The 27,782-nt window shown below is 34.6% G+C and overlaps 2 protein-coding genes across 8 annotated transcripts in view; one reads left to right on the forward strand and one right to left on the reverse strand.

Annotated features, from left to right (window-relative positions):
* Positions 1–11,267, forward strand: part of ANO3 (anoctamin 3) — a 347,116-nt gene extending 335,849 nt beyond the window's left edge. For all 7 annotated transcript variants that reach the window (XM_036220667.1, XM_016147425.2, XM_016147424.2 and 4 more), the window contains 4 exons: positions 2,334–2,481; positions 6,076–6,156; positions 6,336–6,441; positions 8,193–11,267. In XM_036220667.1, coding sequence (XP_036076560.1) covers positions 2,334–2,481; positions 6,076–6,156; positions 6,336–6,441; positions 8,193–8,375 — 518 coding nt within the window. In that variant the 3' untranslated portion in view covers positions 8,376–11,267. The remainder of the gene's footprint in view (positions 1–2,333; positions 2,482–6,075; positions 6,157–6,335; positions 6,442–8,192) is intronic.
* A 3,790-nt stretch (positions 11,268–15,057) lies between these two features.
* SLC5A12 (solute carrier family 5 member 12) overlaps positions 15,058–27,782 on the reverse strand; it is a 42,617-nt gene continuing 29,892 nt past the window's right edge. The window contains exons 11-15 of the mRNA XM_016147428.2: positions 26,424–26,510; positions 24,211–24,377; positions 22,632–22,735; positions 20,136–20,263; positions 15,058–18,271 (exon numbers count right to left, since the gene is read on the reverse strand). Of these exons, the coding sequence (XP_016002914.2) occupies positions 18,119–18,271; positions 20,136–20,263; positions 22,632–22,735; positions 24,211–24,377; positions 26,424–26,510 (639 nt within the window). The 3' untranslated portion in view covers positions 15,058–18,118. The remainder of the gene's footprint in view (positions 18,272–20,135; positions 20,264–22,631; positions 22,736–24,210; positions 24,378–26,423; positions 26,511–27,782) is intronic.

A 27,782-nucleotide genomic window follows, 5' to 3' on the forward strand; every position in this document is an offset into this window, starting at 1 on the left:
ATTTAAAATTTTGATCTATCTGGAATTCGTTGTTAATAAAAGATATTAAAATTCAAATCCAGGTTTTTTTTTCTAAGTGTTAGCTGATTTCGCCAAAATAATCCATACTTTTTTAAAAAAAAAAACTTGTTTGAATTATCTCTGTTATAATAAATAAACTTAGGTATGTTACTAGAATGTCTATTTGTCTCATTGATCTGACTACTTATTCTTCATATACTGTTTTAATAAACTGTAGTTTTGTAATAGGAATTCTAAGTATAGAAAAGCTAATTCATACTTTTTTGGTAATTTTCTTGCTAAAAGGTTACCCTTTCAACTGATATTACCATTTATATATTTCACAACCATTAAAGTCTATTTAGAATATATTAATCTGTAGAGATTTCATGCCATTCAATCTGAGTTCCCATTTTTTGAAGCAACTAAAATTTATTATTTTAATTTGATGTTATTTAATTTGGATATATTCATTATTTCATTCTTTTAAAAATGTAAGCACCTTAAAGAAAATCTAAACAATAAAGAAGAAAAAATACAAGTTTAGCTTAGTGTTTGTTGCAACTTCCAATGCATAGATTATTATTTTTTAAACGTTGCTAGATTGTCTTGTTCAAACCAGACAACACTAAGATATAAAAAGAGTCAATAATAATCCTCTCCCTCCATTTACCTTTCCCTTCTACCTCAGGTAATCAATGAAATCAATTAGGCATGTATCCTTTGTCAGTGTTTTTCTTATCATACAAATACACACAAAAAAATTATGAACATATATAAGGTTCTGCTTTTTTCTTCATGGATATCCTCTAGCTCAATACATTTAAATAAAGAGAGTAGTAATATTCATAATATGAATGTATCATTAATCTTATGGTCATTTACTAAATTTTCCCAGTACAAACAGGAATAAGCATAAATAAAGCTATAGATATAGATATAAATATAGAGAGATAGATATTACATATATATTACATATCACATATCCATATATATGTATGTATAATGTATTTGTAGTATAGATCCCAAAAAGTAAGAGAACTACTTGATTAAAATGTATTCATATTTTAATTTTAAAAGATATCAAATTGCCACAAATATTGTAACAAGTCATATTTCAAACAACTATGTAAGAGTTTCTGTTTTCTCAACTCCCTAAATAGCACTGGATGGTATAAGACTTTCAAACCTTCAACAATCTGGTGGATTTAAAAAAAAAAAAATGTTTTTCTTAAGGATATTTTTCTGAATATCAGTGATTGAAAACTTTTTAAATATATTTATTGGTTATTTACATTTCCTTACCAAATTCTCTTGGATTCTTTGTCTATTTTTTTCTTGCTTTATAAAAATTTTAATTCATTTTTGTATATTAGGTATAATAATTATTTTTCTTTTTTTGTGTGTGAAGCAAATATTTTCTCCCTGGCTATTGTTTTCTTTTGATTGAATATTGTTATTTTTATAAAAATATATGTTAACTTTTGATGTATTCAGATGGTGGTTTTGTTTATGAATTCTGTTATCTTGGTCTTATTATCTCCCCAACCAGGGAATGCTAACACCATTTTTGTTTTCATGTTTTTATTTGCAACTGAATGTAGCCGCACTATAAAGATTTTGAAAAACAAAAACTGTGTATAGGGGAGGACAGACAGAGAGAAGTTGTCATGCTATCCAGTCACCTTTATCCACTACTTTGAATATTTTTTCCAGGACTTTTTTTTTTACATAATATTTCAGCATTTTTAAAGCTAAGTTAATCCTATTTGAAATCTAATCTTATCTATAATCAATAGTATATTGTTATATGCAACTTCGAAAGTTTTCTCAATGATGTCAGATTGGCCTCTTAAGAAGTAAAAAATGTCAATTAGTGATTTTTAGATCTTGACACAAAACTAGTTTTACTTTCTTATGTTTTTAATTTAAGAAGTCACTTAACAAAGATAAAGGCAAAACCTATGGTGAATACAATTATTTCAGAATTTGTCCAACAATGGAGAACTTGAAGAGTTTTGTTTGTTGTTTTTATTACCTCAGCATGTTCTATGTAGGCTTTGGAGCAACTGTGCCATGTTTCATTATTACAGGCATGAACCATTCCCAATGATATTTTAATTTTCCAGTCTTTCTAGATAGAGGTCTACCTTCCCTCTCTGGAAGAGCATTCAATAGTTGTTTTATCTGTAGCGAGATACTATACCAACAAATTAAATAATGGACAGAGCTGTGCTTCCAACATAAGAAAAACATTTTTTCCAATGTAAAATTGGTTAGAGGATTTTAATTTTTTTTGTATTATTCACTATTTTTAATCTTTCTCCTATTAGGTATCTGGCATGGAATTCTTGAAGGAATTGGTATATTGGCTGTGATTACCAATGCATTTGTAATTGCTATTACATCTGATTACATCCCACGTTTTGTCTACGAATACAAATATGGCCCCTGTGCAAGTCATTTTGAATATGGTGTAAAGTAAGGTTGAAATTTACACATTTTCCTGACATATTTTATTTTTGTAATTAAATGAGAACTTATTGGGAAGTTTTGTTCTGTAACCATTAAGGGCAATGTTTCTGATCATTGCATTTATACTGTATTTATTGAAATCAAGTGGGGTTAAAAGAGCAATGGTGTTTTCCAGCAAATAACTTTAGAGTCTCTCTGTATTTTGACTTGGAAGTGTATCACTGCCATCAGAGTATTAAAGAATGTTATAATGTATTTAAGAGTCAAATTTAGAATTGAATAGACTGTAGAAATCATCCAATGCAATCTTCTGTCTATGTAAATGGGGAAATTGAGGCCCATACTGTTCAATCAAATTTGGTGAAAAAAATACAGAATATGACCAGAGATTTTTCTAAAGGAATTTACAACTAACCATCTTGTGCATAACAGTATGTTTAAAGGCCATCTTGACCCCAATCCAGTAGATACTGATAGCAACCTCCGTACTCCCCAAGTTGTGAGAACCAAAAATGTTTCCAGACATTGCCAGATGTCACCTCAGAGACAAAATCACCCAGTTTATAACCACTGCTTTAGGGGATATGGGTATTTCAGCTCTTTCCTTCCTGAAGGCAGGAATTAAGGAAGAATGCAAGAGAGTACTGGACTCAGGGAACAGAGAGAAATTGGAATTTTAGCTGATTAACCTTAGTAAGTTGCGATAGGAGATAAAGCAGTGAGAGGAGAAGCTGCTTCTCCTTCTTCCTTCGGGAGTAGTTTTGGTCATGTGTCTTATCTGGATGCAGGACATGTGCCCTAACAGGCTGAGCCCTGGTTTAGGATGAAGTCGACCCTTAGCTCTGCTGATGAACCGATGTTTTCTCAGAACACTGAAACACTTTTCTGAAAATAAACGTCTCAGTTTTTCAAAAAGAGATAATAAAGCATGAGATTTTATTTCATATTTTGAGTCTTGTCAAAAGATTGTCAATTGAAATCAAACACCCCTAAGTTCAAGTTCTAACCTAACTTTGCCTTTTACTCAAAGGTACCTCGTCAGTCTGGGCCTATGATTAAGAAATGGTGCCTGAAGTTAACATTTTTTGCACTGTAAAACACTATAAAAATATAAAGTACTTTTAGTATTAATATTGAAAAAAATCCCATTTCTCTTAATTCAGAATTCTCTAGGAGCAGATTTTAAAGGTTTAAAATATGTAGACACGTTTGGCAGCCTTCTTTCTTAACTGCATTGTTTGCTGGTGTCTTTCCTGCCACCTAGTGGAACAAAATTAGACTGGTTGGGTGTCCATTTACTTTCAGGGCCTGCCTTTCAGGTAGATTGCACCAGACTCTGTCTCCATGTTGAGTGACTAGAGATGCAGAGGGTTTATGCGAAGTTGAAACTACGCCTACGTAGGGTCCCTGTTATTTATGCTTAACAGCTAAATTGGAATAGATTCATTCAGACTGGAAATTTTCAGAGCAAGGTGACAAAAGGATAAGAAGGCAATGAAGAGGAGGGTGCTGGCAAGTTGAAATCATAAATTATGAGGTAGGCAGGGATAGGAGTGAAGCTAGTATAGCTCTCTAATTAAGAATTCAGGGTTTAGAATGAAACAGATGTGCATTGGAATCAGGTTCTGACAACCATTTATCCTGGCATTATCTTTCAATGTGTGGTCTGCAGATCTCCTTCAGGGTCTGTGAGGTCAGTACTATTTTAATAATAATATTAAAACATAATTTCCTTTTTTCACCATATTAACATTTGCATTGACAGTGCAAAAGCAATGGGGATAAAATTTTCTGGTCGCTTTGCATAACTCAGGACAGTGGCACGAAAAACTACTACAGATGATTGTATTTCTCAGCTATAGAATCACCATTATAAAAGCACCAGTAAGAAATTGCAGAATGTCCTTGATCAAGCAGTAATAAATATTAATTTTATCAAATCTTTACCCTTTTCAGCATTCTATCTGACAAAATGCAAAGTGTGTATGTGTAAAGTACTTGTGTGGATTGCTACAGTTGCAAAGTCAACAAACTTTTTTTTAACACAGAATAATTGTCAAAGTCTAATTATTAAGACTTGTGTATTTAGCAGACACTTTTTCTTAAAATGCACAAAACTAACTTGTTCTTTTAAGGAGACTAATTGACAGTATTTTTGCCATTAGTGTATTTCAAGCTTTAAAGTGAAAATTAGAATTTTTAATAACATTTCTCTACCACTTTGAGATCGAAAGTTTCCCAAAACTTATAGATTTTTTTTTCTGATGAAAATCAATGGTTGTATTAACATATGTGGCTTTTAATAGTCTATAGTAAAATATATATTAACATTTGGAAGATCTGAATAATTAATTTGGGAAACAAATATTTTCCAAATGACCCATATTTGATGTTAAAGATGAATTAAATAAAAGATGAATTAAAAGTTTAAGATAGACATGGATTTTAACATAAAATTCATATGAAAACTTCATTGATAACACTTAGATTCCACATCACACCTAAACTTTAAGAAATGACCATGTTTGGACTTTATGTGTAATATCAAAGAAAAATATTGACAGTTATCAGAAATGCTATTAAAATAGTCCTCTTTTTTCCAACTACTCAGCTTTCTGAGGCCAGATTCTCTACTTGCTCTTCAACCAAAACACTGTATGGCAACATTTAATGCAGAAGTAAATATGCGAATCTACCTGTCTTCTATTAAAATAGACATCAAAGGGATTTGCAAACATGTAAAACAATGTCATTCTTCTTGCTACAATTTTCTTTTGGAAAATACAGATATTTTTCTTTAAAATATGTTTTTAAATTAATTTATAACAGATCTGATAGTTATTTTAAATGAATTATTACATAAATATTTTCTAAATTTCTCTTTTAATTTCTAATGTTAAATAGCAGTAGATATAACCCTATGAAAAAAGCTCTCTGATATCCCCAATAATGTTTAAAAATGTAAAAAGTACCCGAGACCACAAATTTTGAGAATTATAGGACCTAGAATAAAGTTAATTAGTCTCTCTAAACCTTAGTTCTTTAATCTATATGATAAAAATTAAAATATATATGTCCTAAGGTTATTGTAAAAATCAACCCTGGCCACCAGGATAGGGATTTTTGCCTGTTTTGTTCACAGTTGAATACCAGGCATCAAGAATTTTTCTAACAAATTGAGATTCTCAATAAATATATATTGAATAAGTTAATAAATAAATCACAAATAAACATGTTTATTGATTGCCTGCTTAATTATAATTAACCAAATAGTATTATATGCGTATTTATAAAACATATATTTGTAGTGTTTTAATCCATAGGACGTAATTACCACAATGCCTAGTGCATAGTAAATAATAAATGTAAGCCAAATGAAAGGGTAAGATAGAAACTGAAAGTAGCAGACAAGAGTCTGCCTCATAAAGGTACAATTACAGATGTAACGGGAGCTAGGAAATAGAATCAGAGAGGCTGAGATGCTAGGAATTTAGAATTAAAGGAATAATGGCACTTATTAAATCCTGTCATTCAGAATGAAGAAATTGGACTAGAATTTTATGAATCTCTGAATCACATGATACATTTCTTTTCTCCCAGTTGTTTAAAGGGATATGTCAACAATAGCCTGTCCTTCTTTGACCTGAGCGAGCTTGGCATGGGAAAGTCTGGTTATTGCAGGTACTGACTTATGAATTATAGATGTCTTTTCTTCTTGCTTTTGCTGTTCCATCTCTCCCCTCTGCATGTTAATGAGTACATTTAAACTGTCATTTTGGATTTTAGCAAATCAAGAACACTTGTAATCTCCACACTTTGGTCTGTTTTTTCAATTTTGTCTATGTGTGTGTGTATTTTAGATACCGAGACTACAGAGGTCCTCCTTGGAGTTCCAAACCCTATGAGTTCACCTTACAGTACTGGCATATCCTTGCTGCTCGATTGGCCTTCATTATCGTGTTTGAGGTTAGTCAAAAACTGACAAAATTACTGTAGGTAAGCGCTTTTCCAACTGATTGATATAGTAGTTGCCTCTTTGAAGTCAGTTCCTCACTGACTTCCAGAAAGGGACTTGAGTGTGTCCCAGATATAATGAAATTGCTATAACAAGTGCAAGAAAGAACAAAAGCTGATTAGCATAAGGTAGGTTAGTGGGTCCTTTTACCAGAAAACTAGGATAAAAGCTACTCGCATTTGAACTGACAATTAGTATTGAGCCTCACAGTAACCAAATTTTAAAAAGAAAGAATGGTTTTCGTCATCTGTTAAAAGAATCCATATCTATTTATCACGATGGAGAAACTTATTTTCTGAACAATCAACTCTGTAATTAGAGTTGCCTGGGAACGCTTTTATAAAAAGTACATAGATTTTGATTATCAGGGCCATGCAATAATATTTGATTGTAGTCCCATGAAGAAATTTTGGAGAAGCTAAGAATTATTGCCTTGCTTAGCATCAAACCAGCTTGATACAGTGAAGAACTCGGCACTGGAATTTACGAAATATCTATTCTCTAAAGTCCCCAAAGGTCTATGGAAGAACTTTGAATGTATCTGTTTCCTATGGCCAAAATTACAGAGAGAGAAAATATTTTCTATGGGGAAATATGACCTATTTTACTATGATTCATTGTGCAATGCAGTTCCCTAGGATACATATAGCAAGCTCAGTTTAAAAAGTGCCTTGAATTCTTCCTTTCCCTGTAGAGACTATTGTCACAAATTCCTTTAAGGTAAATGGGTTCTTTTCCATAGATCTGCCTAACTCTATCATGTATCAGATTTTTTTAAATTTTCTGAGACACTGAAAAATCAGTCCTTCTTCATGGGAGAAGAAAAGGGGTACATTTATAATAATAATAGGAGGTAATATTTAAGTAGTGCTTATACTGTGTCAAGTATTCCTTTAAATCCTTCACATAATTTGTTCATTTTATCCTCATACTAACCTTGAAGAATACTATTATTATCACTATTTTAAAGGTGAGACAGAGAATGTAGGTGATTTGCATAAGGTTACACAGCTAATGAGTGACAGAGTAGGGTTCAGACATAGGCATTCTCATTCAGCATCTGTACTTTTAACCAAAGGCATATTATCTTCTGATTTTTGCTCCTACTTTTTTATATATATAATACTTTTGTCAGTCTACTTTTTAAAACATTTTTATCATAGAAGAATTATGTAATAGACATAACATTTTTAAAGCAGTTATAATAATATAGAACTTAGCAGAGTAGATGTTCTGAAAAATGTATGTACTGGAGGTTGAGTCTAATCTCACTATATTCTATGTGGTTTGTAGATTGTGTATTACCATCTATCAGACATGGGGTTTCAATGGATATAGTCTTTCTCATCTATGCATAACAATGCATGTCATAATAGTTTTCGCATAATACATAAGGATTTTATAGATGTGAATTTGATTCATTCAGTATTTAAGATGATTTCAACGATTCATTCAGTATTTATAAGGTGATTTCATCATGTGGCAGCCAAAGAGGAAATAATTCTTTGTTTCCTCCTAATACTTATGTGATTTAAGGCAATAGTAGTAGTCCAATATAATTTTTGAAAATATTAATATTCTAGATGATACATACTGAGTTCTGATGATTGTAAAGGCAAGTGCGACATTGTTTATGATTGTTGCTTTACAATTAGCGTTTCAGAATTTTTGAAAAGTCTACTTTTCTTTCTTAAATTTGCAGCACCTTGTTTTTGGGATCAAGTCATTCATCGCATACCTGATTCCAGATGTACCAAAGAACCTATATGACCGAATACGACGGGAGAAGTATTTAGTCCAAGAAATGATGTATGAGGCTGAACTAGAGCATTTGCAACAACAGCGGAGAAAAAGCGGTCATCCTGTTCACCATGAATGGCCTTAGTTGGTACCTGTTGCCCAGTAGAGGCAATGCTATTAGTGGGAATAACAGCAACTTCAAAGTCTAGGTGAAATCTAGGAGGAAAGTATGCCTGGTATACCATATGTATAATATTCTACTTGGAAATGTATCACAGCCATCTCTGGGATTTGGAATATCCAGGCTTCTGGGGGTCGGGGGGAGAAAATAAAAGATGACTCATGATCTTAAAAAATGGTTATGTTGCCATTGCAGGAAACCAGGATCTAATTCTCAGAACCAGCCTCAGGGAGTTGTGTGTTTGGAGACCTTCACCTTCCATCTACTTTAGTGTAATAGGAAGGGTGATGGTAAGGTTTCTAGAGACAGATTTCCATGTAAATGTTCACAATCCAGGCATGTAATCACATAGTAATCTGACTTTGGAACCTTGAGTCAAGTCGAGAGACTTATGAGAAATGACTTAAATCAATTATTGCCTTTGCTGCCAGAAATCCTTGTCCCTTCAGCTTACAGGTTTATTAGGAGTTTCCCTTGTTTCTTGCTGAGATTATGGATCTGTGCCACAGTGAATGTATGCTGCTCTACATTAACTATGCAGTTGAAGAGTTGCACATCACCTTTAGTCAACCAAAAACCTGAGATTCCAGAAAGAATACCATTCATTGAAATAACATTCCATTGCATTGGCTACATTCAAATCTGTTGTATCACAGGCAGAACCAGTTGCACTAGATTTTTTTTTTTATGAAATGCCAATAGAACCACATACTTATAAAATTAAATATAGGTGTTAGTTCTCATATTATTTAGAACACTACTAATTCATATGTTACTGTGGAAGGCAGTTTTATAGTATGTTAAATTTTTTCCTTACTGTTTTATTCCATCGACACTCACAGAATAATTTGAAATGCTGTAAATATATTGGTTTTCCTTAGACCTCTACACCTTGACTATATGTAATGCAAGTTATAGTTTATGCAGCTCCAAGACCAGTTACACAGTAAGCCAATGTGACTTGTTTTTATTCAGGAAAACAGAAGCCAGATGCTTTGCAACTCATGCTTTTCCAACAATGTGCACTCTTGCTAATGAAAGCAATGCATGAATATAAATTTATGTTTTTTGTACAAAAACACACATATTTTTTAGTTGTACTTTCTTTTCATCACTGAAGAGAGTTTTCTGTTATTATCTCTTTGATAGATTTGATTTATATTTGAAAACTCTAGAAACAAAAGCAAATCAATTGTGAAAGACATCACTTTGCTTTATTGTGGAGTTGCTATTTCGGTGTCAACTCAGTATCTGTGAGTGTGACTGTTCACAGATGGAAGAGGTGGGAAGGATGGGACATTCAACTACAGAAAGTCTGGTGAAGGCATAAGCACTGGGGGCAGGATGGGAAGAAAGGGAAGAGTTGAATTAAGGAAATGTAAGGTAGGAATAAAGACACTTTTCATTGTAAAACAATCAAAACTAATCTCAGTTTTTCTCTCCTGGGAATGGAGTGAGAAATAACACATACACATTCATACATATTTGTGGTTATTATTATTACTATTTGTCCATTTAATTTTTGTTCTATTGAACAAAGCACAATTTTTTTCCAAAACCTATAACGACGAGATCGAACACAGTGGAACTAAAGCACTTTGTATAATGCTAGAGTTTCTCTAGCAAGAAAATCATAATTTCTCTTACTGGGAAAACTATTTTTATAATTCTAACACTGAAGAGTTTTTGTTTTTGTTTTTTACTTTTCTCTCTTTCTTTCTAGGGGAAAACTGATAAATTATAGTTGTTGGTTTGTTTTTAACAAAAACATTCACTTCTCTGCTTGTCTTCTGATTCTCAGCAAAGAGGACAGCAGACTCTAAACATCCTCACATGCCCTGCCACATGGGACTCTTCCAGTCAGATTCCAGAAAGGTTCTCTTTCTGCCACCTGGTTAGTTATGGCATTTAATTCCACTAAGTCAACAAAGGAGTTTTAAACGCCTTCATTTTTTGTAGCATCTACTTTTCTTTTTCATTAGTCAAATGTATACACATGCCTGAGAATAAATACTCTCTATGCCTGTTGAAGACATAAATGAACCTGACATTTGTGTCTTTTTCACATTAGAGACATGAGACAAAGACGTTTGTCTTAATGATAGTGCAAAGAATCATGATAGCTGTACCTTTGAGAATTCTCTTTCTGAGTTATTTTTATATAAACACCATGAAGGTTTAAAAATCATATTGATAGCCTAGAGAGAAAAATATAAAAAGAGAAAGGCAGTTTTAATTAAAAAATTATAATACATTGATTTAGAAGATACCTTCTCTGATATTATTTGAAACTGTTGGAAAATTGGAAAAATAATGAAAAAAAATCTGAACTTTTCCTTCTGTGAAACAATGCAGTAGAATTTGACTATTCTTTCATCATTGTTAACAGGAAAACAGTGACAGCCCTTCAGAGTATGTTAGTTTTAGATCACTCTGCTTTAGTTGAGAGAAATGTTTTATATCATGGTTTTCATATGAATACAAATTATTTCTCAAAGATTTATATAGCACACACTGTTCTCAGGAATTCTGTATTACATGAATGCTGCTTATATATTTTCATACTCTAAATTGTCGTCTTTTCAAAAAATTATACGTGCATGTAGTCAACCTTGACAAGTTGTTCAAAGCTGAAGTGCTTTCACAGTATGTGTGTGGAAAATTGCTTGAAATTGTAACGGAAATAGTTTGTAATTGTTTGAATCTGTGCATGCACTTTTAGATAAAATGTGCTGAGTGACTGCATGAGGTACAATTTCCAAACACTGCACTTTCTTCCAAAATGACTCTTGGCACAATCTATTGTAGAATGGAATGAAAAGACACCTTTTTCACTCAATAAATTATCATGTGATATTTTTTCCTATAATGTGTATGTTAAATTTAATGCTCTTTGATTTTTAAATATTAAGTTGGGATGTTTTGAGTGTGTGTGGGGAGAGGGGATTGCTCTACAAAGTAATAGTTCACTATTCTTGCAAGACCTTACCCTACTCTTAAAAAAAGTTTTGCCTATTTATTTGTCTTCTGATAAACTCATTGTCATCATCAAGGCATTTGCGATCGAAGTGCAGATGGAGTATCAGTTTGGTCCTAATAATGTTTTGTGCCAGAAACAGATGGGAGAGGAAGCTTACTTTGTTCTTAAGAGGGTAATAATTCTTCTGTTACACAGAACCATTTTCTTTTTTCATGCTTGGGCTGCCTCTACTAGTCATCATCAAAATCTCCTTAGGATAGGAATCTTAGTATAGATATAGCTCATGCCGAGGAAGGAAGACATATAGGGGCACTGTAGCCAACTGTCAACAAGAAGCTACCAAATTGACAAATGTTTTTTACACTTGATGGTCAAAAGTGAAAATTCAGGTCACCTGTTGAGTTAATTAATTGAAGTGACTGAATTGATCAATCAATTGGGGGCAGGTAGACACAGGCCCAGGTGTGTGTGTGTGTGTGTGTGTGTGTGTGTGAGCACATGCAAGCATGCTCACATACCTTGTGTGTAAAAACTTGTAAGCCCTTACCATCTGTGAGATATGCCAAATTCAGTCCTACTACAGTCACCACTCTATTTCCTCCCAAATCACAGTATTCTCAGTAGCTCAGAAAAGAACTTTTTGGAATGGCATGAAAAGGCCAGCTTCTGATGAAAAGGTGACCCTATCCTAATTTCTGTTAAAAATTAAATGTGCCAACAATATGTTGTCCAAAGGGAAGATTGATTGAGCTTTAGCTTGAATCATTGACCATCCTAGGTTCCTGCTAGCTAGGATTTATATATTCATAAATATATAACTTGGTGACAAGTCACCTTCAATTGAACTTGCCATCTGGTTTCATCCAAAATATCACCCCTATGACCACATTAGATAGTTTTCTTACTAGAGAACACAAGTATTACGGCCATTGTGTCCTGGCCACATCCACATTAAGGCTTCTTTTTTCAGGAAAGTAAAATGAAAGCAGACAGGTTGGTAGAGAAGAGACCTATTAGGGACCAGATCCAATTTCTTGTACCATCGAAGTTTCTTCTCAGGAAGCAGAAGCCTAGACACCCAGTCGTACTGCTTCATGACCATACCAGTGAGTCCCCCAGCACAATTCACCCTATAGAAATTTTGTTCCATGTACACTTGACCCAAACTAGGAGTCTAGAGCACACTAAATAGCTATGTAGATGCTGCTTTACACTTTTCCCTAAGAAGGAAGGGATTGATATTTTCAGGTGTGTATCTATTAACTTTTTCAGAATATTTATTTCCATTACAGTTCTCACTCTGTGAATAAGGCAAAAGTTTCCTAAATTTTTGTTGAAAAACGAAATGAGATTTAGATGTTCCCCACAAAATATAATTGTCACATGGCTGGCTGGCCCCATGTGGTATTCAAAACATTTATAATTATTTGGTCAGTGTCCATGCCACTCACTTCCGGGTGAACACTGCAGGCCAAATTTAATATCTTTTCTGACAAGTAGTATGAGCAGACTTTTTTACTGACTTTGAACTCAAGGTAGTTTTTTTGATGATTTTTTTTCTAACTGAAAAAAAAAAAGATTAAATGGTCAAAATAGTCTGATGGCAAAAATAATTGGAGAAGCAATGTTTTGGGCATGGTGGAGGGAACATAGGGAATTTCCTACCTAAGCGAAAGCCTTCAACTTGCAAATCCTACTTCAGGACCTGCTGTGCATATACCCTGTTTTCTTTCTACTGAAAAACAACCACAAGTTAGTTCATCTAACATTCAGAAGAAATGAAGGGTTTTTCCCTTTTTCTTTTCTTTCCTTGTCTATTTTAGTATTTACAAAGCTAAATCTAGTATGTTTAGATTTCAGTGAAAACTCCAGCTAAAGAATAAATGCGTCACTTCTCAATGGTGAAGTCAAAAATACATTTAAAAATACAAGTAATTTTTCCTTCCTTGGATATGTGGCCATTGGCCTCTATTTTGGACTTCTCAAGTGGAAAAGAGCTATTAGGGGCTTGTAATTAAAGAAGATATATGGGGAAGGCTGGAAGAAACAGAATGGATTTCTCCAATTGTGTTTTGTTCTCAGTAAGAGAAATTAGGTTGCAACCATATAGTTATCCTGATGATTATAAATATCTTTCTTTTCATGTAGATATATATTGATAAATATAGAGAGATTTATACTGAAAATATTTAGATATAGATATATGTTATTGTTAATCATTAAACATTATTTCCAAACTCATGAGAAATTTGAAAACCAAGTTAAGGAAACTTTGCTCTGTCAAAATAGACTGAATCGGTTTTAAAGCTGGTGTCTTCAGGTCAGCTTTCTTGAAAATAAACAATAAAGATACATAACCTTTTTAAGGTTGATTCCAAATCAGTCAGTACCATTTCTCTACACATTCTGCCTGACTATATTATACTGTTACATATAAGAGATTTAGGAGTTGGTCATGTATTTTCTTACATGGCAATTACATTAGAATATCAAATTAATACACCACATGAAATTATTCTTAGCTTTTTTAATGTGTCAAAGTAGATTTTGTAATTCAGAACTACCTGGATGCTCTGAACATCTGCATATACATTTGGTTTAACATTAAAAACATAAAATGTTGTTTTTGGAAATTCATAAGGGCAAAAAGGTCAAGATCCACAAAGGATATCACCTTTACATATTGCTTTTCTTGGTTTATAATAACAAATTAAGTCATAAAATCCTCTTGATATCAACTTCTGTGCATATGCATGTGTTCAAGCACACTTGTCCTAAGCCTTTGGTGGCCTAAATATTACAGGTATCACCCAAAACACTGAAAAAGAAGTCATTTTATATAGTAAGTCAAACTTAACTTTGATATATGTGACATATATTTACTTGGTCACTCGGTAGACCAACCTTAATCTATTAAGTTTATATAAAATATTTTAGGGTAGATAACTATTTCACACCCTACTCCAAACCCTGTAGAGAATATTCACATTGATCATTTGAAAGCATTTCAATCTGAACTTATTTTTAAAAGAAGTAATTAAAATAATTATATATCTTAATTATATATTTTCATTCTAGTATTCCAGGGCTCTATAAAAAAGCCAAATAAAATTTTGGAAATATAAAAATATCTTAAATTTTCTATTAATATACAGAAATATCATTGTGAACTCACACTGTCTTGAAAGTCTGATGAGGGAGCAACTGATTTACAGACACCCCATAAGGACAATGTCATGATTAAGTAGCTAGATATTTATAAGCTTAACTCTCTCTTCTGAAGACAGCTGATATTTCAAATGCACAAAGTGCAGTATTAGAAAATGGGCCTATGAGTATTTGTTATTTACACTGGTGTTTGTAAATCTAGGTTGATTTGGTCAGGAAATTGGAATGGATGAGGAAATAATAGCATAACTCTTTCCAAGAATTACAAATAAAAATAACTCATTAGGTGATTTAATATCAATTATGAGTTACACTTGATTAACTTAAAAATTTATTGTTTTAATATATATCCTTGATATTCATTACAAATTTAATTTTTGGAAATAGACTATACATCAAGGTTATTAATACTGGAAAAAAGATGTTAACTCTACAGCAAATATAGCTACCTTGTAATATTGGGATTGAGCACATGAGTTTTCTAAGTATACAAATATATATATAAGCTAAAATTTCCATAATTTTTAAAATAATTGATTTCTAAGAGAACAATTAAAGAGACTCCTTTATTTTTTCTATTTATCAATCTGATCTTTATAACACTGTTTAAGATTGTAATACCATAAAACTATTTCAGTTAATATTCTCTTTTAAATACTGTTTGCAAGCCCCCTGTTCTGTGGTTTCTTTTTCTTTTTAGAATGAAATGGTCTAACCTCATGCAATTGTGAAATAATGAAATTTATATTTAAGAAATATTATTTGAATAAAATGAAAGAACCCTCCACCCTCCTATTGTTGTTTAGAGAATCACAGTTGCTTTTAACTATGCACTGAGTCATAAACTGGGATAAGGTACTATGTACTTATCAAGGTTTACATTTACAAATGTAATACTTAACAAATCATAGATATGAAAAGTGCATTTTTAAAGTAATAAACTTGTCTATTACAATAGTTTTTTTATTTTTTTCAAGAATTTAGGACTCTTAGGAAAAACCATATTTTATTTAAACTAGCATTAAAAAGGCTACAATTTAAAAATTTATGGTATGACTTCTCATTTTTACCATATGTTCTTTGTAATTCTCATACTACTTCAGCAATATGTGTATCAAGCCATTATCTTTAAGATCCTAAAGAGAAACAGTGAACCAATTTAACTTAAAATGAATACCATAATAGATACCATTTTCTTCAAATATACTGCAGACTAACAAGTACTGAATGACCCATGCAGGCCATTCACTACACTATATGCCTTACCTCTGTAAATCCTTACAACAACACTATTAAATAGGGAAGGTTTTTGCTGCTATTAAATTGTGAATAAACTAAAGCTTAAAAAACCTTGCCCAAGCCTACCAAAATAATCTATGTCAGAACTTAAGTCTAAACCTAAGCTGTTTGACTCCAGTCTCTCACTTAAGTCAATAAGCCATACCTCTTTCTCCAAATGGTGACAAAGAGAATGTCAGTCATCAAAGTGCAGTCATTCAGAATGAATAAAAGAAGCATTGAGGTCGTGTCATTCCATGTTTACCAATATTTGTGATTGCATTTAAAAGACAGAGGCTGACATCAAGTCTGGCACGTTTTAGGCCTTCTTAGGAAATCAGCATTCATAGCCCCATTTATTGAGAATATCCCTGGTCTGAGCTGACCAGGAGGGGTGAAGGTAGAGGATGTGCACTAAGACTAACTAGTCAAATCTATTGACTCTGCACTCCATAGCTCCTTTTTGCATCACTATGCAACAAATGTGGTTTCTATACACTGTGGAAATGGTTGTCCCGTGGATTCCCATCTCTCTACATGAAGCCTTACATTTGTGCATGCTTGTTCAATTATGAAGAATGTGGGAAAGTTTATGTAATAATATAATAATAGTATCTTTCATTTGTAAGTAATTTTATCCTTGATAATATTCCAGGTAAGAGAATTCATGACTAAAAAAGAAAAAATATCCTGAAAAATTTTCTGGGAAAGTACTGACCCACTGCTTTCCACAGCCTGATTCTTTCTCTCCCTCTAATCTCCTGTCCTATTTGAGAGTAGAGGGAGAGATGACAACATTGGGTTGTGGCTTATAAACTCCAGTTGCTGTTTATTAATTCCTCTTTTGATTTTTTTTTCCACTCTTTCTATCTTCTTTCCCTAGTAATAAATACTGGTTACATAATTTTCCCCCTATCTCATAACTTTCCCTCTTCCTGGGTAACATTTAGACAACCCAACCTCCAGGAGTCCTTATCCTCGCCTATTTGGACCATTTCTTCTTATTTAGCTGACATAGTGTTTCTAGGCCTCTTGATCTTACCTGACCACAAAATAAATATCTGACACCTTCCCTAAGATACCTGACACTTTGACATAGTTTTGTTTCCTACTATTTTCCCTCTGATCTAAACCCTGTGGCACTGGTTCTTTTTTTTTAACCTTTTAAAGATTTCATTATTTTACTTCTGCAAAGCTTTCACTGTCTCTCATTTGTTAACTCACCTTTTGATTTGCATTCCCCTCTTACTCCAGAATTTGAAAAATTATTTACTAGAGTTTAACTACTAAGGTCTTTACTTCTGTCACCTTGGCCTGATGGAACACATTGAGCTCCCATGTATGAGCTGAAAGTACAGAGTATAAATCCTGGGAACGAGGTATTTTGTACCAAATAAGTCCCTCCGATTTGTGAAACCTCCTGTGGGCTGGTAAGCTATCTGCAAGGTTCTTTTACACAATTCTATCCCAGCAGACTCCTATAAGACATTGCTCTTTACCCAGGCCTGGAGAAAGAATTCAAACTTTCTGTTGAGTACAGAGTCCATTTTTTTTCAGTCCATTTTTTTTTTTTTACTGTAAGGTGATAAAAAAGGAAAAAAAAAAAACACTACACTGAGAGCACAAATGGAAAAGAGTATTTAATTATAATTGTTCCCACTAACCAGACATACCAGTCTCTCCTCCTGTGCTGAGCAAAATTATTTTTAAGGCTTGGTCAGGACTGCTGTATTAGCAGGAATGACTGGAAAAGGACTTAAAGATGTGCATGTTAATAGCACAGCAGTAAGTGTTCCAACTGCAGCTGCAGGGTGGGGGGAATATGAAATGTGTCTACATATATGGGAGGTATGGGTTTTGGTATGGATGTCATTCCCTTGTTTTATCAGCAGTAACAGAGAAGTATTTAATATGCATGTCCCCTTCCTCATTCTGCCTGTAAACTCCAAGTTCTTTGATGGTTTAAAGACACAAAGCAGAGATTGATTCCTTGTACTGTGATGAAATACAGTCCTATTTTATTCATGAAGGAAGTCACCAAGACACTTAAGGCTTGGCTGTTTTTCTCACCTGAATAGGTCTTCCAAAGAATATCTTGAGAATATCCTGAGGAACAGTAATTTTATTTGTAGTTATAAATAAGTATAAATAGACATTAGATATCCTTGTCTTCTAGCAGTGGCAACTACACAAGTTTACTAACCAAGAGGCAAGAAGTATGTGGACTACATATATATGTGTGTGCACATGTGCGCGCGTGTGTGTATATGCACGTATTGCCTTAGAAATGTGTAACCTTCTCGAAGGCCAGGTTGTTGTAGCTTTTTTCCTTGGGATCATAGCCTGGAATATGGACCAGGCTTTCTTCCCTGAGACCATTCTGTAAGACAGATTCAGCCCCTTGTTTCCAGGTACCGCCATTCTCAAGGTTTTCCTGAGGAAAATGTAAAGACACATATAAGTGAGATAGCCTTGATATATTTTAAATTGAACTAAGAGGCTCTTCCTTGGCCTCCCTCTTATAAAAAAGAGCATATAAATATGAACGTAGCACAAATAACTTTGAACCAAGTCACATCCTAATTGATGACTTTAATGCCTCAATCTATGTAGGTACTATTTTAATGATAATAAAAATAGAACAATTTTGTAAGCATTTATAATACATCTCATGTCGTGTGAGGAAATGTCTACATCTCTCATTTAATACAGAAAACCTGTGACACGATAGTATTACCTCCTGAGAAGAGACAGCCTGTGTCTCGGTGGAGGCCCGCTTCTTTCCTGTAAACAGCAAGCCTCTTGGTCATAACAAGGGAACCTGTATATAGATGCCCCTGGAGGCTGCTCAGTGATATTCTTTGGCAAAGAAGCCCGATCATGACAGCTAAGTGTTCGCTCCCACTCTCAACTCAGCCTTGAGAACAGACACTGCCTGCATCAACAGGTTTTATCATTTATTCCAGGAGGTCTTTCCCAGGAATGTAAGTCTGTAAACCAGTAAATAACTTGATTTTTTCCTTCTAAAACTCCCTCACAATCCATTTATCCAAAGGATACACTGCTCAATCAGCTGCTCTCTCAGCAAAATAGACTGCCTTCTCCCTCTGCCCCCTGTCATGGTGGTGTTCTCCTTACTGAGTAACTATGAAACTCAATTTTACTTGATATACGTGTTACTACGGTGTTTTGGGGGAAGGAGAGCAATTGACAACTAGATGATGTGATGAGGGTGAGGAGCCTTCGCCTGAAGTACTAAAAAAAAAAAAAAAGAAAGAAAAAAAATCTGAGACTGAATTATAATAAGCCCTAAGTAGAAAAGAAATAAAAATATACACCTGCCCTTAGGATGAGAGGGCAGACACAGGTAAGACCAGCTGCAAAGAGGGCAAGAAACGTTGCTTCTCCCAATATCATGCAGTTGTCAATGCAGTAAGAACTCTGACGGATTTTCGATTTTTTGCCGGTGCTGTTCCAGATATCTTTATTTTCATTCCCACTTCCCTGAGACCCCTCTCAGAATCATTCAGCAGGAACCCAACTCCAAAATACGTGTCCACCTTCCCTTTTGTTGAGGGCGGCATGTCATGGTTCCCCTGGAGTGCCCCCCACCCCGTGCTGCATCCAGTCACGTCATCTAACTTGATCTGACCACAGGCTGTTCCTGGGTCCCCGGCTGATGTGGCAGCGTCTCCAGCCCCGCCTCGCCTCAACACAGTTCCCAGTGGGATAAGGAGAGCTGGGGTTATATGCATCCTGCTGCTGCTTTACCTAAGAAGTTCCCCTAATAAATCTTATTTTACACTGATGCTCCATGGAACTAGTGTTTGTGTCTGGGTCGTGCTGCACGATCTCTCCCCAATTTTTGGATAAAAGCTAAAGTTCAGCGAGGTTAAGTAATTTACCCATGGGAAGTAAGACATAGAACTGGGATTAAACCCTGGGCTGACTCTAAAGCCCATGCTTTTCACCATTATACTAAAATGGGCTCCTATTTTATTCCTTTTCTATGATTCTTTTTCATGTTATTCCTAGAATTCATCCTCACAAGAGTTAAAGAAGATTTTTGAAAACTGATCACCTGCCATGTAACAATTCAACCCAAAGGCACTATCAGCATAATTACATGCTTAAAAATTAATCAGCTAAGATAACTGAAGTTGTAACCCAGACTCTTTCAGATTCTAATATTCACTACCTTCTGTCCCCCTTCTCACCCTTACACATGGTTTAAATGGGCAAAAATGGAATCCCTTTAAGCCAATGTGTATTTCTCAGAAGCTCAATCATCAACTCACCTGTTCTGTCTCACTGTCATGTTGAACTCCACACCAGCACAGTGTTTTGTATTTCTTAGACCAAAAGCAAAATAAATTGCAGACTGGTCTAATTAGCATTGGTTGAACATCCTTGCCTTTTTGGTGACCTATTAATGAAAGAACAAATGGATTAGGTGCTTGCACGCTTCAAGGACTTCCTTTAAGGATTTAAGCTCTGTCAACTTGAGAAGTCACTTCTTAGTATAAGGGTAAAAGCAGGCCTGACTGGTTAGTAGACCTTAATTGGTAACCTCTCCAAGGGGTGGGAGTTAGTTTTCGAACATCCACAGGCTGTCAGGTCAGTTAAACTAATAGCTGTAGAGTTAAACGAATAAAGACAACACATATAGTACAAAAATTATTATGGAAAACTCTGCTAGTATCCTTTGTAGGCCAACAGAAGGGATAGCAGGAATTATATAATTTCTTCCTTTAGGAGAGTTTTCTGTGTTCAACCAAATCAGATACATTAGAGGCCATAGGAGTCAATATTTATAAAATTAGAAAGATTATTTTTATTCTTTCTTCTTCCTTCCACCCCAGCATTCTGAACAAGCAATACCCTCATGTTTCTTCTAGTTTCTCTAGACTTTCATTACCCTTCCTTCCCTGGCATTAAAAGATACCTGTTCAATGCCCCATTTCTTCCCCAAATCTTGCTATGGAACAAGTCTCTAGCCAGCAAAGCCTAAAATATTTACTGTCTAGCCCTTCACATGGAAAGTTGTTGACTTCTGTGTTAGATCTTTGATCTTGTCAGAGATCTTTCATGACTAATATTCTAAGTTGTCAGGAATCATGTATTATATGGACTGTAAATACTTTGGGCTTTGCTGGTCAAAGGGTCTTTGATGAAACTGTTCAACACTATGTACAGTGAAATCAGCCAGAGACAATAGTAAATGAATGGGTATATCTGTGTTTCTATAAAACTTTATTTATAAAACAAGTAGTGGGCCATATTTTCCCTTACTTTGACAACCTCTGACCTAAGATATAAATGTAATGAATTGATAACTAAAGTTTTTATATTTGAGACCTACAGCCGTATGATAAATGAGAAATAAAAATTGGCAAGATTCAGATGAGTAAAAACTGCTGCCCACTGAAAGAACAGCATAACTCTATATGCCATATTCTCACAGTATGATGTTCTGGCTACTTGGTAAGTCATCAAGGACATTGTTCTTGATTTAGAAAATGGTATTTTATTTTGCATTATTAAAGGGATAAAAAAAAAAAAAACTTTTAGCTTCCCAGTAGAATTTTACCAAAATAACAGATGCTTTAAAGTGTATCTCAGGCCAAGATCACCTTTTAGTATTTGATACAGGGAATGATTGATTAACAATGTAAACTGTCAGAAGATGCTGATCCACACAGACTAATTCTGTTTATCAATATGTATGACTAACATGAACAGTATATCTTTGAAGTGCTAGATTATCTGGAAGAAGGTGAATTGAAATTATCACCTAGTAAAGCCAAGCATGACAAATAACAAAACCAAGAACAAATACAACACAAGGTGACAGGCCTACAGCAGGCATCTGGTCTTCCAAACTAACACTGGCCTACAAATATTAAACATTTTAAGACAGTTTAAAAAGATTCACTGAGTATTATGGACGGTTTCACCAAAGATGAATACTTTTCCCAAAGATTTGATGGAGTGGCATAATTAGATTCTGGTAGTGCTTCCTTTTGGTCTTAAGAGTTTTTCACTAAGATTTGGGACATTTATAGAAAAAGAAAACATAAGGATTGATACCAGGACAGTTGTTCATGCTCAAGATGCCAAATAATTTTCAATCCAAATGTACCATAAGTGCTGCTACACCAACACAAGAACATGTCAATTTCGATGTGCATCTTAAAAATACAAGACTGGCAAGCCACAGCGTTTAGTGTGCACGCATTTCCTGCTTTGGAACCAGGCGGCTAAAACTTGGGCTGTCTTCTAAAAGTGAGTTGACCTGACTGATAAGCCTGCATCTCACTTGCATCATGAAGTGTCCACTGTTTTCAGGGGACTAAAACAAACATCTAAACACAGTAAATGAACAACCTTTCATCTGAGCCCATTTATATAAAGATATTGAGGAGTTTTTACTACATGAGCACATGAAGTTACAACTTTTATGTTCTATTCCTTATCACACCTCAGACTGGCTAACTTTAAGTGACTAGCTGGTGATATCATGCCTAGAATAGCAAGTCACTGGAGCTCACACATAGTGTTTCCAGTACACAGTCACCAGAATTATGACCATTCAGATTATGTGTTGAATAAAAATCTTTACTTCCCATTGTCTATGGATATATAATAGTAGTGGAAAAATAGACTATCTTAATAATTTATTCATATTTTGGTGGGCCCAAAATCACACCAGTAAAACAGCCACCTTGTTCACTAATGCACAAGACTAACTCATGACATCACTGGCCCCAAAGACAGGAATCCATGTACCCAACCTGTTATGAAGCTGATGATTAATCCTGCAGCAATGCATCCTAGGCAGCCCACTGCACTGAAGTAAAGGTAGGAGAGTGAATACCAGGTATCAGCGAGCACAGGTCTGTGAAGGACAACAGCACATGTCACCACATCTGCAGGTTCTGAAGTTAGATTCACAGTGACTCAGAGAACTGCTGAGTGTTCGTTTTAGAGCCTGGCATCTTCCAGATCCCCAAAGCTTAACTTTTTGTCATTTTTTGAAGAATCAAAGGTAGACTACTTGTGCTTTGTATTCTACTCTATTCAATCCATCTACAAATTACAAATATTGCTACTGAATTTCAATTGCAATGAGGATGTGTCTTACATTTCTTTTCTATTATTTATTATTTGGACATTTATTAATCTCAGATTTAGTGCCAGAAATTGTGACAAACATTAAAGATTAAAAGATAAGTAAGTGAGAAAGTCTACATATAGGAACTAACAATTATATAATGAAGTGGTAATAACTTGGTGTAATATGAACAAAGGATTCTGTGAGTACTAGAAAGAATACCAAACCCAGGCTGATGTGTAAGATGATATCCCACCTCACTTTAAAAATAAATGATTAGAAGTTAGTCAAGCAAAGAAGGTAGTCAAGGATAGAATTTAGCATTCCAAGAAAAGAGAACACTATAAACATAGTTAGGAAGAAAGAAACAACATAAACCTGATGACTAAAAAACAGCTTGATATTGTTTGTTCATAATATTTGTGAAGAGGAATAACTCTAAACTAATTGAAACTCAGAGACAAATGGAAGCAAGATAACAGAGTGCTCATATATTATATAGAAAGGACCGCCTACTCAGGAGCACAATTAGATGCAAGAATGCACATTTATTAAAGTCAGGTACAGTGCCCCTGGATATCTCATTTAATCCTCTTAAAATCCCAGTAAGGGAATTATTACCTTCATCTTTTTGCCAAAAACTGTGAGAATTCAAGGAATTCAAGGAGTGACAAGTTACTAATTTATGCAAAGATACAGCATGGATAAATGGTAAAACCAAAATCCAAACCCAGGTATTTCCGATACCAAAATCCATGGTCTTGTCTCTACACCATATTATCTCTTGTATTAATTATCCTGAATTAATTATCCCAGCCAGAAGTAGAAGGGAAAATCCTTTGTTAACCTCTGTATAGTTTGAGTCAGAAACCATAACTTTGTAACAGCGCTTCTTACTCAATTCGTCCACATTCTCTGTGTTACTCACAAACCTATCAAACTTAGAGCCTTTATTCTTTTAAGGACACTATGACCTCCATATCTACCTACCTATTTTCAAACTTTTCACAATTTTTTTTATGTTCTGCACTCATACCTCCAACTAATCCTTTTGCCTTGTTTATCTTGTACACCAGAACACAAAGGAACGGTGATCTGCTGGAGCCTTACAGGGCACTTGGCAATACTGGGTGCTGCTCACAGGGATCCTTAAAAGAAAGCAAGATCTGTCTTCTCAGACTCATCACTGAAGAATGCACCTTCCTCTAACCTAGCAACTCACTCTCCGGGGCTTACTGCCATCTTTAGGGTCAGCGTACCTGCTAGATAGCACTGGAGGCACTGACTTCGTTACATTTGATGGGACACATTGCTCTGTCGATAAAGGCAAGGGCCATGTCTTGGAGTTTGATGCAGGGTAAATGAAGGACCCAATGGCCACCCAAGATGACAAAGTGATTCCAATCAGAAGGCCCCCTAGTGCTCCCTTGTTAAAAGAAAAAAGAAAAAAAGTTAATGAGAAATTTGACAAAGCCGTTGAAAGAATAATGAAGTAAGGAGTATTGTGCCTCAGAGATTCTGACTTCCCACCCAAAATCTTAGCCACACATTCTGGAAACACCCCACTCAAATTGCATTCCTCCAACTCTCACAATGCAGCTTTATTTAGAAATAATTTTTCCTTAAATAAGACACTGAATAATTTTATACTTAGATTTCTAACAGAAATATTTTTTTGTTCTCCTTTCGACTTCTTTTTATTATCACTTAAAAAGCTGTTACAAACTCAGTTCCCAGTAGCAAAGTTTCAGAAGTTTAGGAGACCCTCAGGTAATGGACTTCAAAAACAGCACCAGAACATTCATTTCATCATTATTGGAGAGAAACTAAAGCAATGTATATGATTTGAATACCTGTACTTTGGTCTAAACCAAGGGTTTACAAACTTCATAGAAACAGCCCCCTATTAAACATTTTAGGCTTTGTGGGCCACACGGGGGCTGTCATGACTACTCGATTCTGCCACTGTAGCACAAAAACAGGGACAGACAATATGTAAACAAAGAAGAGTAGTTGTGTCCCAGTAAAATTTTCTGGGCACCAAAATGTGAATTTTATTTAATATTCATGTGTCGTCAAATAGTGTTCTTCTTTTGATTATTTCCAACAATTAATATTGTCAAATCATTTCTAGCTTGCAGGCTATCCCGAAAACAAGAAAATGACTAGATGTGGTTTGAAGGGTATAGTTTGCTCAGCCCCTGGCCTACAAGTAAAGGGTGAATGGACTTCAGTAGGAAGTTCAACCCTTGCTAATTTAGAGTGGCTGCATGGAGAGCCAGGCTGAGAAGGATTCTGTGGTCACATCCACAGTCTGTGGAAGGAGAGTCAAGAGTGATTAGTAGGATCGACATGGCCAAGGACCGGGGGTGGTCCAAACTGACAATATTCATTATCTTCTCTCTAGAACGAGGTGGTTTCCTGACTAAATAGAAGTACTGTAATTCACTAACATAGATAACAAGTGTTGAGAATGTGTTAAGATGTCATGTAGCTAGTTATTAGGCTTTTTTATTTTGTTTTGTTTGGTTTTGGTTTCGGTTTTGGTGGCTAAGAAATGGCCTTCTATCATACTACCTCCCCAAGGACATAACTATCCTTATCAATCTCGATATCAGAAAAGCAGAATCATATAAAGTATCTCCTAATAAGACCTTAGGGGAGGCACTGCAAATTTCTAATGTTCCCTACCTACCCACTCTCCTTACTTAATCACACAGGATTTATTTGGCTAATAAGGGTCAGGTAGGCACAGAGACCTAATTAGGTATATCGTGTTAACTCAAGCTTTTTTGAGCACCTCATAACATGTTACAAATATTTATAGAGTCAGGTTTCATGGAGTCTAAACACTTTCTGCATGTAAGTGTATGAATGGCAATTATAAAAAATAGCAATTTTGCTAGATTGAAAAAATTATATTTAAATATTTAAAAATATTATTATATTATCCTTTCAAATAAATGTTTATTTTGATTTATACTTACCACAGAGTCATTCAACTAAAATTTACTTCAAGACATTATTAGCTTGTCAGCCAACAAAGCAGAGCAACTTTCAGAATATATAGTTTGTCTACTCTCCCCTCCTTAAATTAGTTCATTAACTTAAATTAGTTATAATTTATGGAAAATATAGAGTAAGATATTTACATTTTTTTAAGTTTTAAAAATTATATTTTAACTAAATAATTTCTGAATTCAATATCAATTTTCTGAATTCAAACTCAATTTTAAATTTCATTCACTTTAGAAAAGACAATTTAAACCCTAAAGAATCAGCTTGAATCCCGTGACATTTGGTATTTCATGAGTGCCTCTTACTTTCTACTTCTGAAGTCAGAGATAGGAGGGCTCGGGTTTTGTTTAGTTCTCCTATGGAAAGAAGCCATTGTTTTCTTCTGGCAAAAACAAATGGCCTTTGCAAGGAGGAATGAGAATTGAGAAAGGAAAGAGGGGTACAGGATTCTTACCTTCCAGTTCACAAAAGGACACATAATTCCCAAAGAGAACAAGCCTAGCATTGGTCCCCCACACATGCCATGGATGCTGAGGGCAGCCTGCAGGGAAAAGAGATCAGAATCGTGAATCCGTAGCCCATTGGGAACCACATCTTTCATGGACCTGGAACAAAACTTAGTCCTTGTCCTGACTGTGCCACTCATGAATCTTATGCTTTCTAGAAATCATTTCTCTCTTCTGAGCTCAATGATAAACATTGCATGAAAAAGTAAAAATATATACAAATGTGTGTGTGCATGTGTGGGTGTGCATATGTGCATGTGCATGCGTGCGTGTGTGTGTGCGCGTGTGTGCGTGTGTGTCCACAGGCACAGATAATTTGGATTTGGTAGAAGTATCTTGACCTCAATCTGGAACTCATTGACTTGTTTGTATTTTCTATCTTTTCAAAAAGTGTTTTTTATAATGTACCAAATAAATACATCTATAACCTACATTTCATGTCTTATGTAGCTGATCTGCTATTCTAATTTACTTTGAATAGACAATAATAATTGTCTGTTACCCCACCTCTGCCACTCCACTCAGAATACCTCAAGGATGTAGAAGGATTCTTGGGGAAGTCACTGGACACATATCTCATTTCTCACTTTTACGGCTCTATCTTTTTTTGGAAATTAAGGGAATTTGACAAATGTATTTCTTAGCCGCTAAGCTATTGAACCTAGTGAACTAGTGAGAGAGTTTCATTAAACAATTTTCTGTCAAGCCACAGTTTTGTTCCACGGCCTTCCAAGAGTATTGAACATACACAGTCGGTGACATGCAGGCAATTGAGAACATACATTCACACAAGCTACTCTGCAGTTGACTCTAATTCTGTTAATGTAACTGTAAGGTCCTCAGATCAAGGCACTGAAATGAAGATGCTCTGAAGACCTTATGTAGACAGTATCTCATGTTTGTCAGGCATAGTAAAGATTAACTACCCAGATATTCCAAATAAGTGACTTCATTCAATCCTTACAATTACTCTGTTTAGTAGATAACACTAACTGAATTTTATAGATGAGAAAATTGGACTCAAAGGAAACATATTAAAGATGTAATTTCATCTAGAAAGTGGCAGAGGTGAGCTTTAAGAGTTTTATGTCATTTTGTCTTGCTCTAAAACCCACATTTTCTCTCCTAAAAACAATGTTTAAAAAGAAAAAAAAATCAAGAGCACAAATCACCTTATGAGTCTTCTATTTTTGTTTAAGGGAAAAAAAATTTTTGAAAGAGTCCATCACTAGTAGACTACTTGAATTCAAATTATAATCTTTCCACAAATAACTATGATTTGGTGAACCTTCTTTTATAACTCAAAT

The sequence above is a fragment of the Rousettus aegyptiacus genome, unplaced genomic scaffold, assembly GCF_014176215.1.
Source record: "Rousettus aegyptiacus isolate mRouAeg1 unplaced genomic scaffold, mRouAeg1.p scaffold_m13_p_5, whole genome shotgun sequence".
Taxonomy (NCBI): Eukaryota; Metazoa; Chordata; class Mammalia; order Chiroptera; family Pteropodidae; genus Rousettus; species Rousettus aegyptiacus.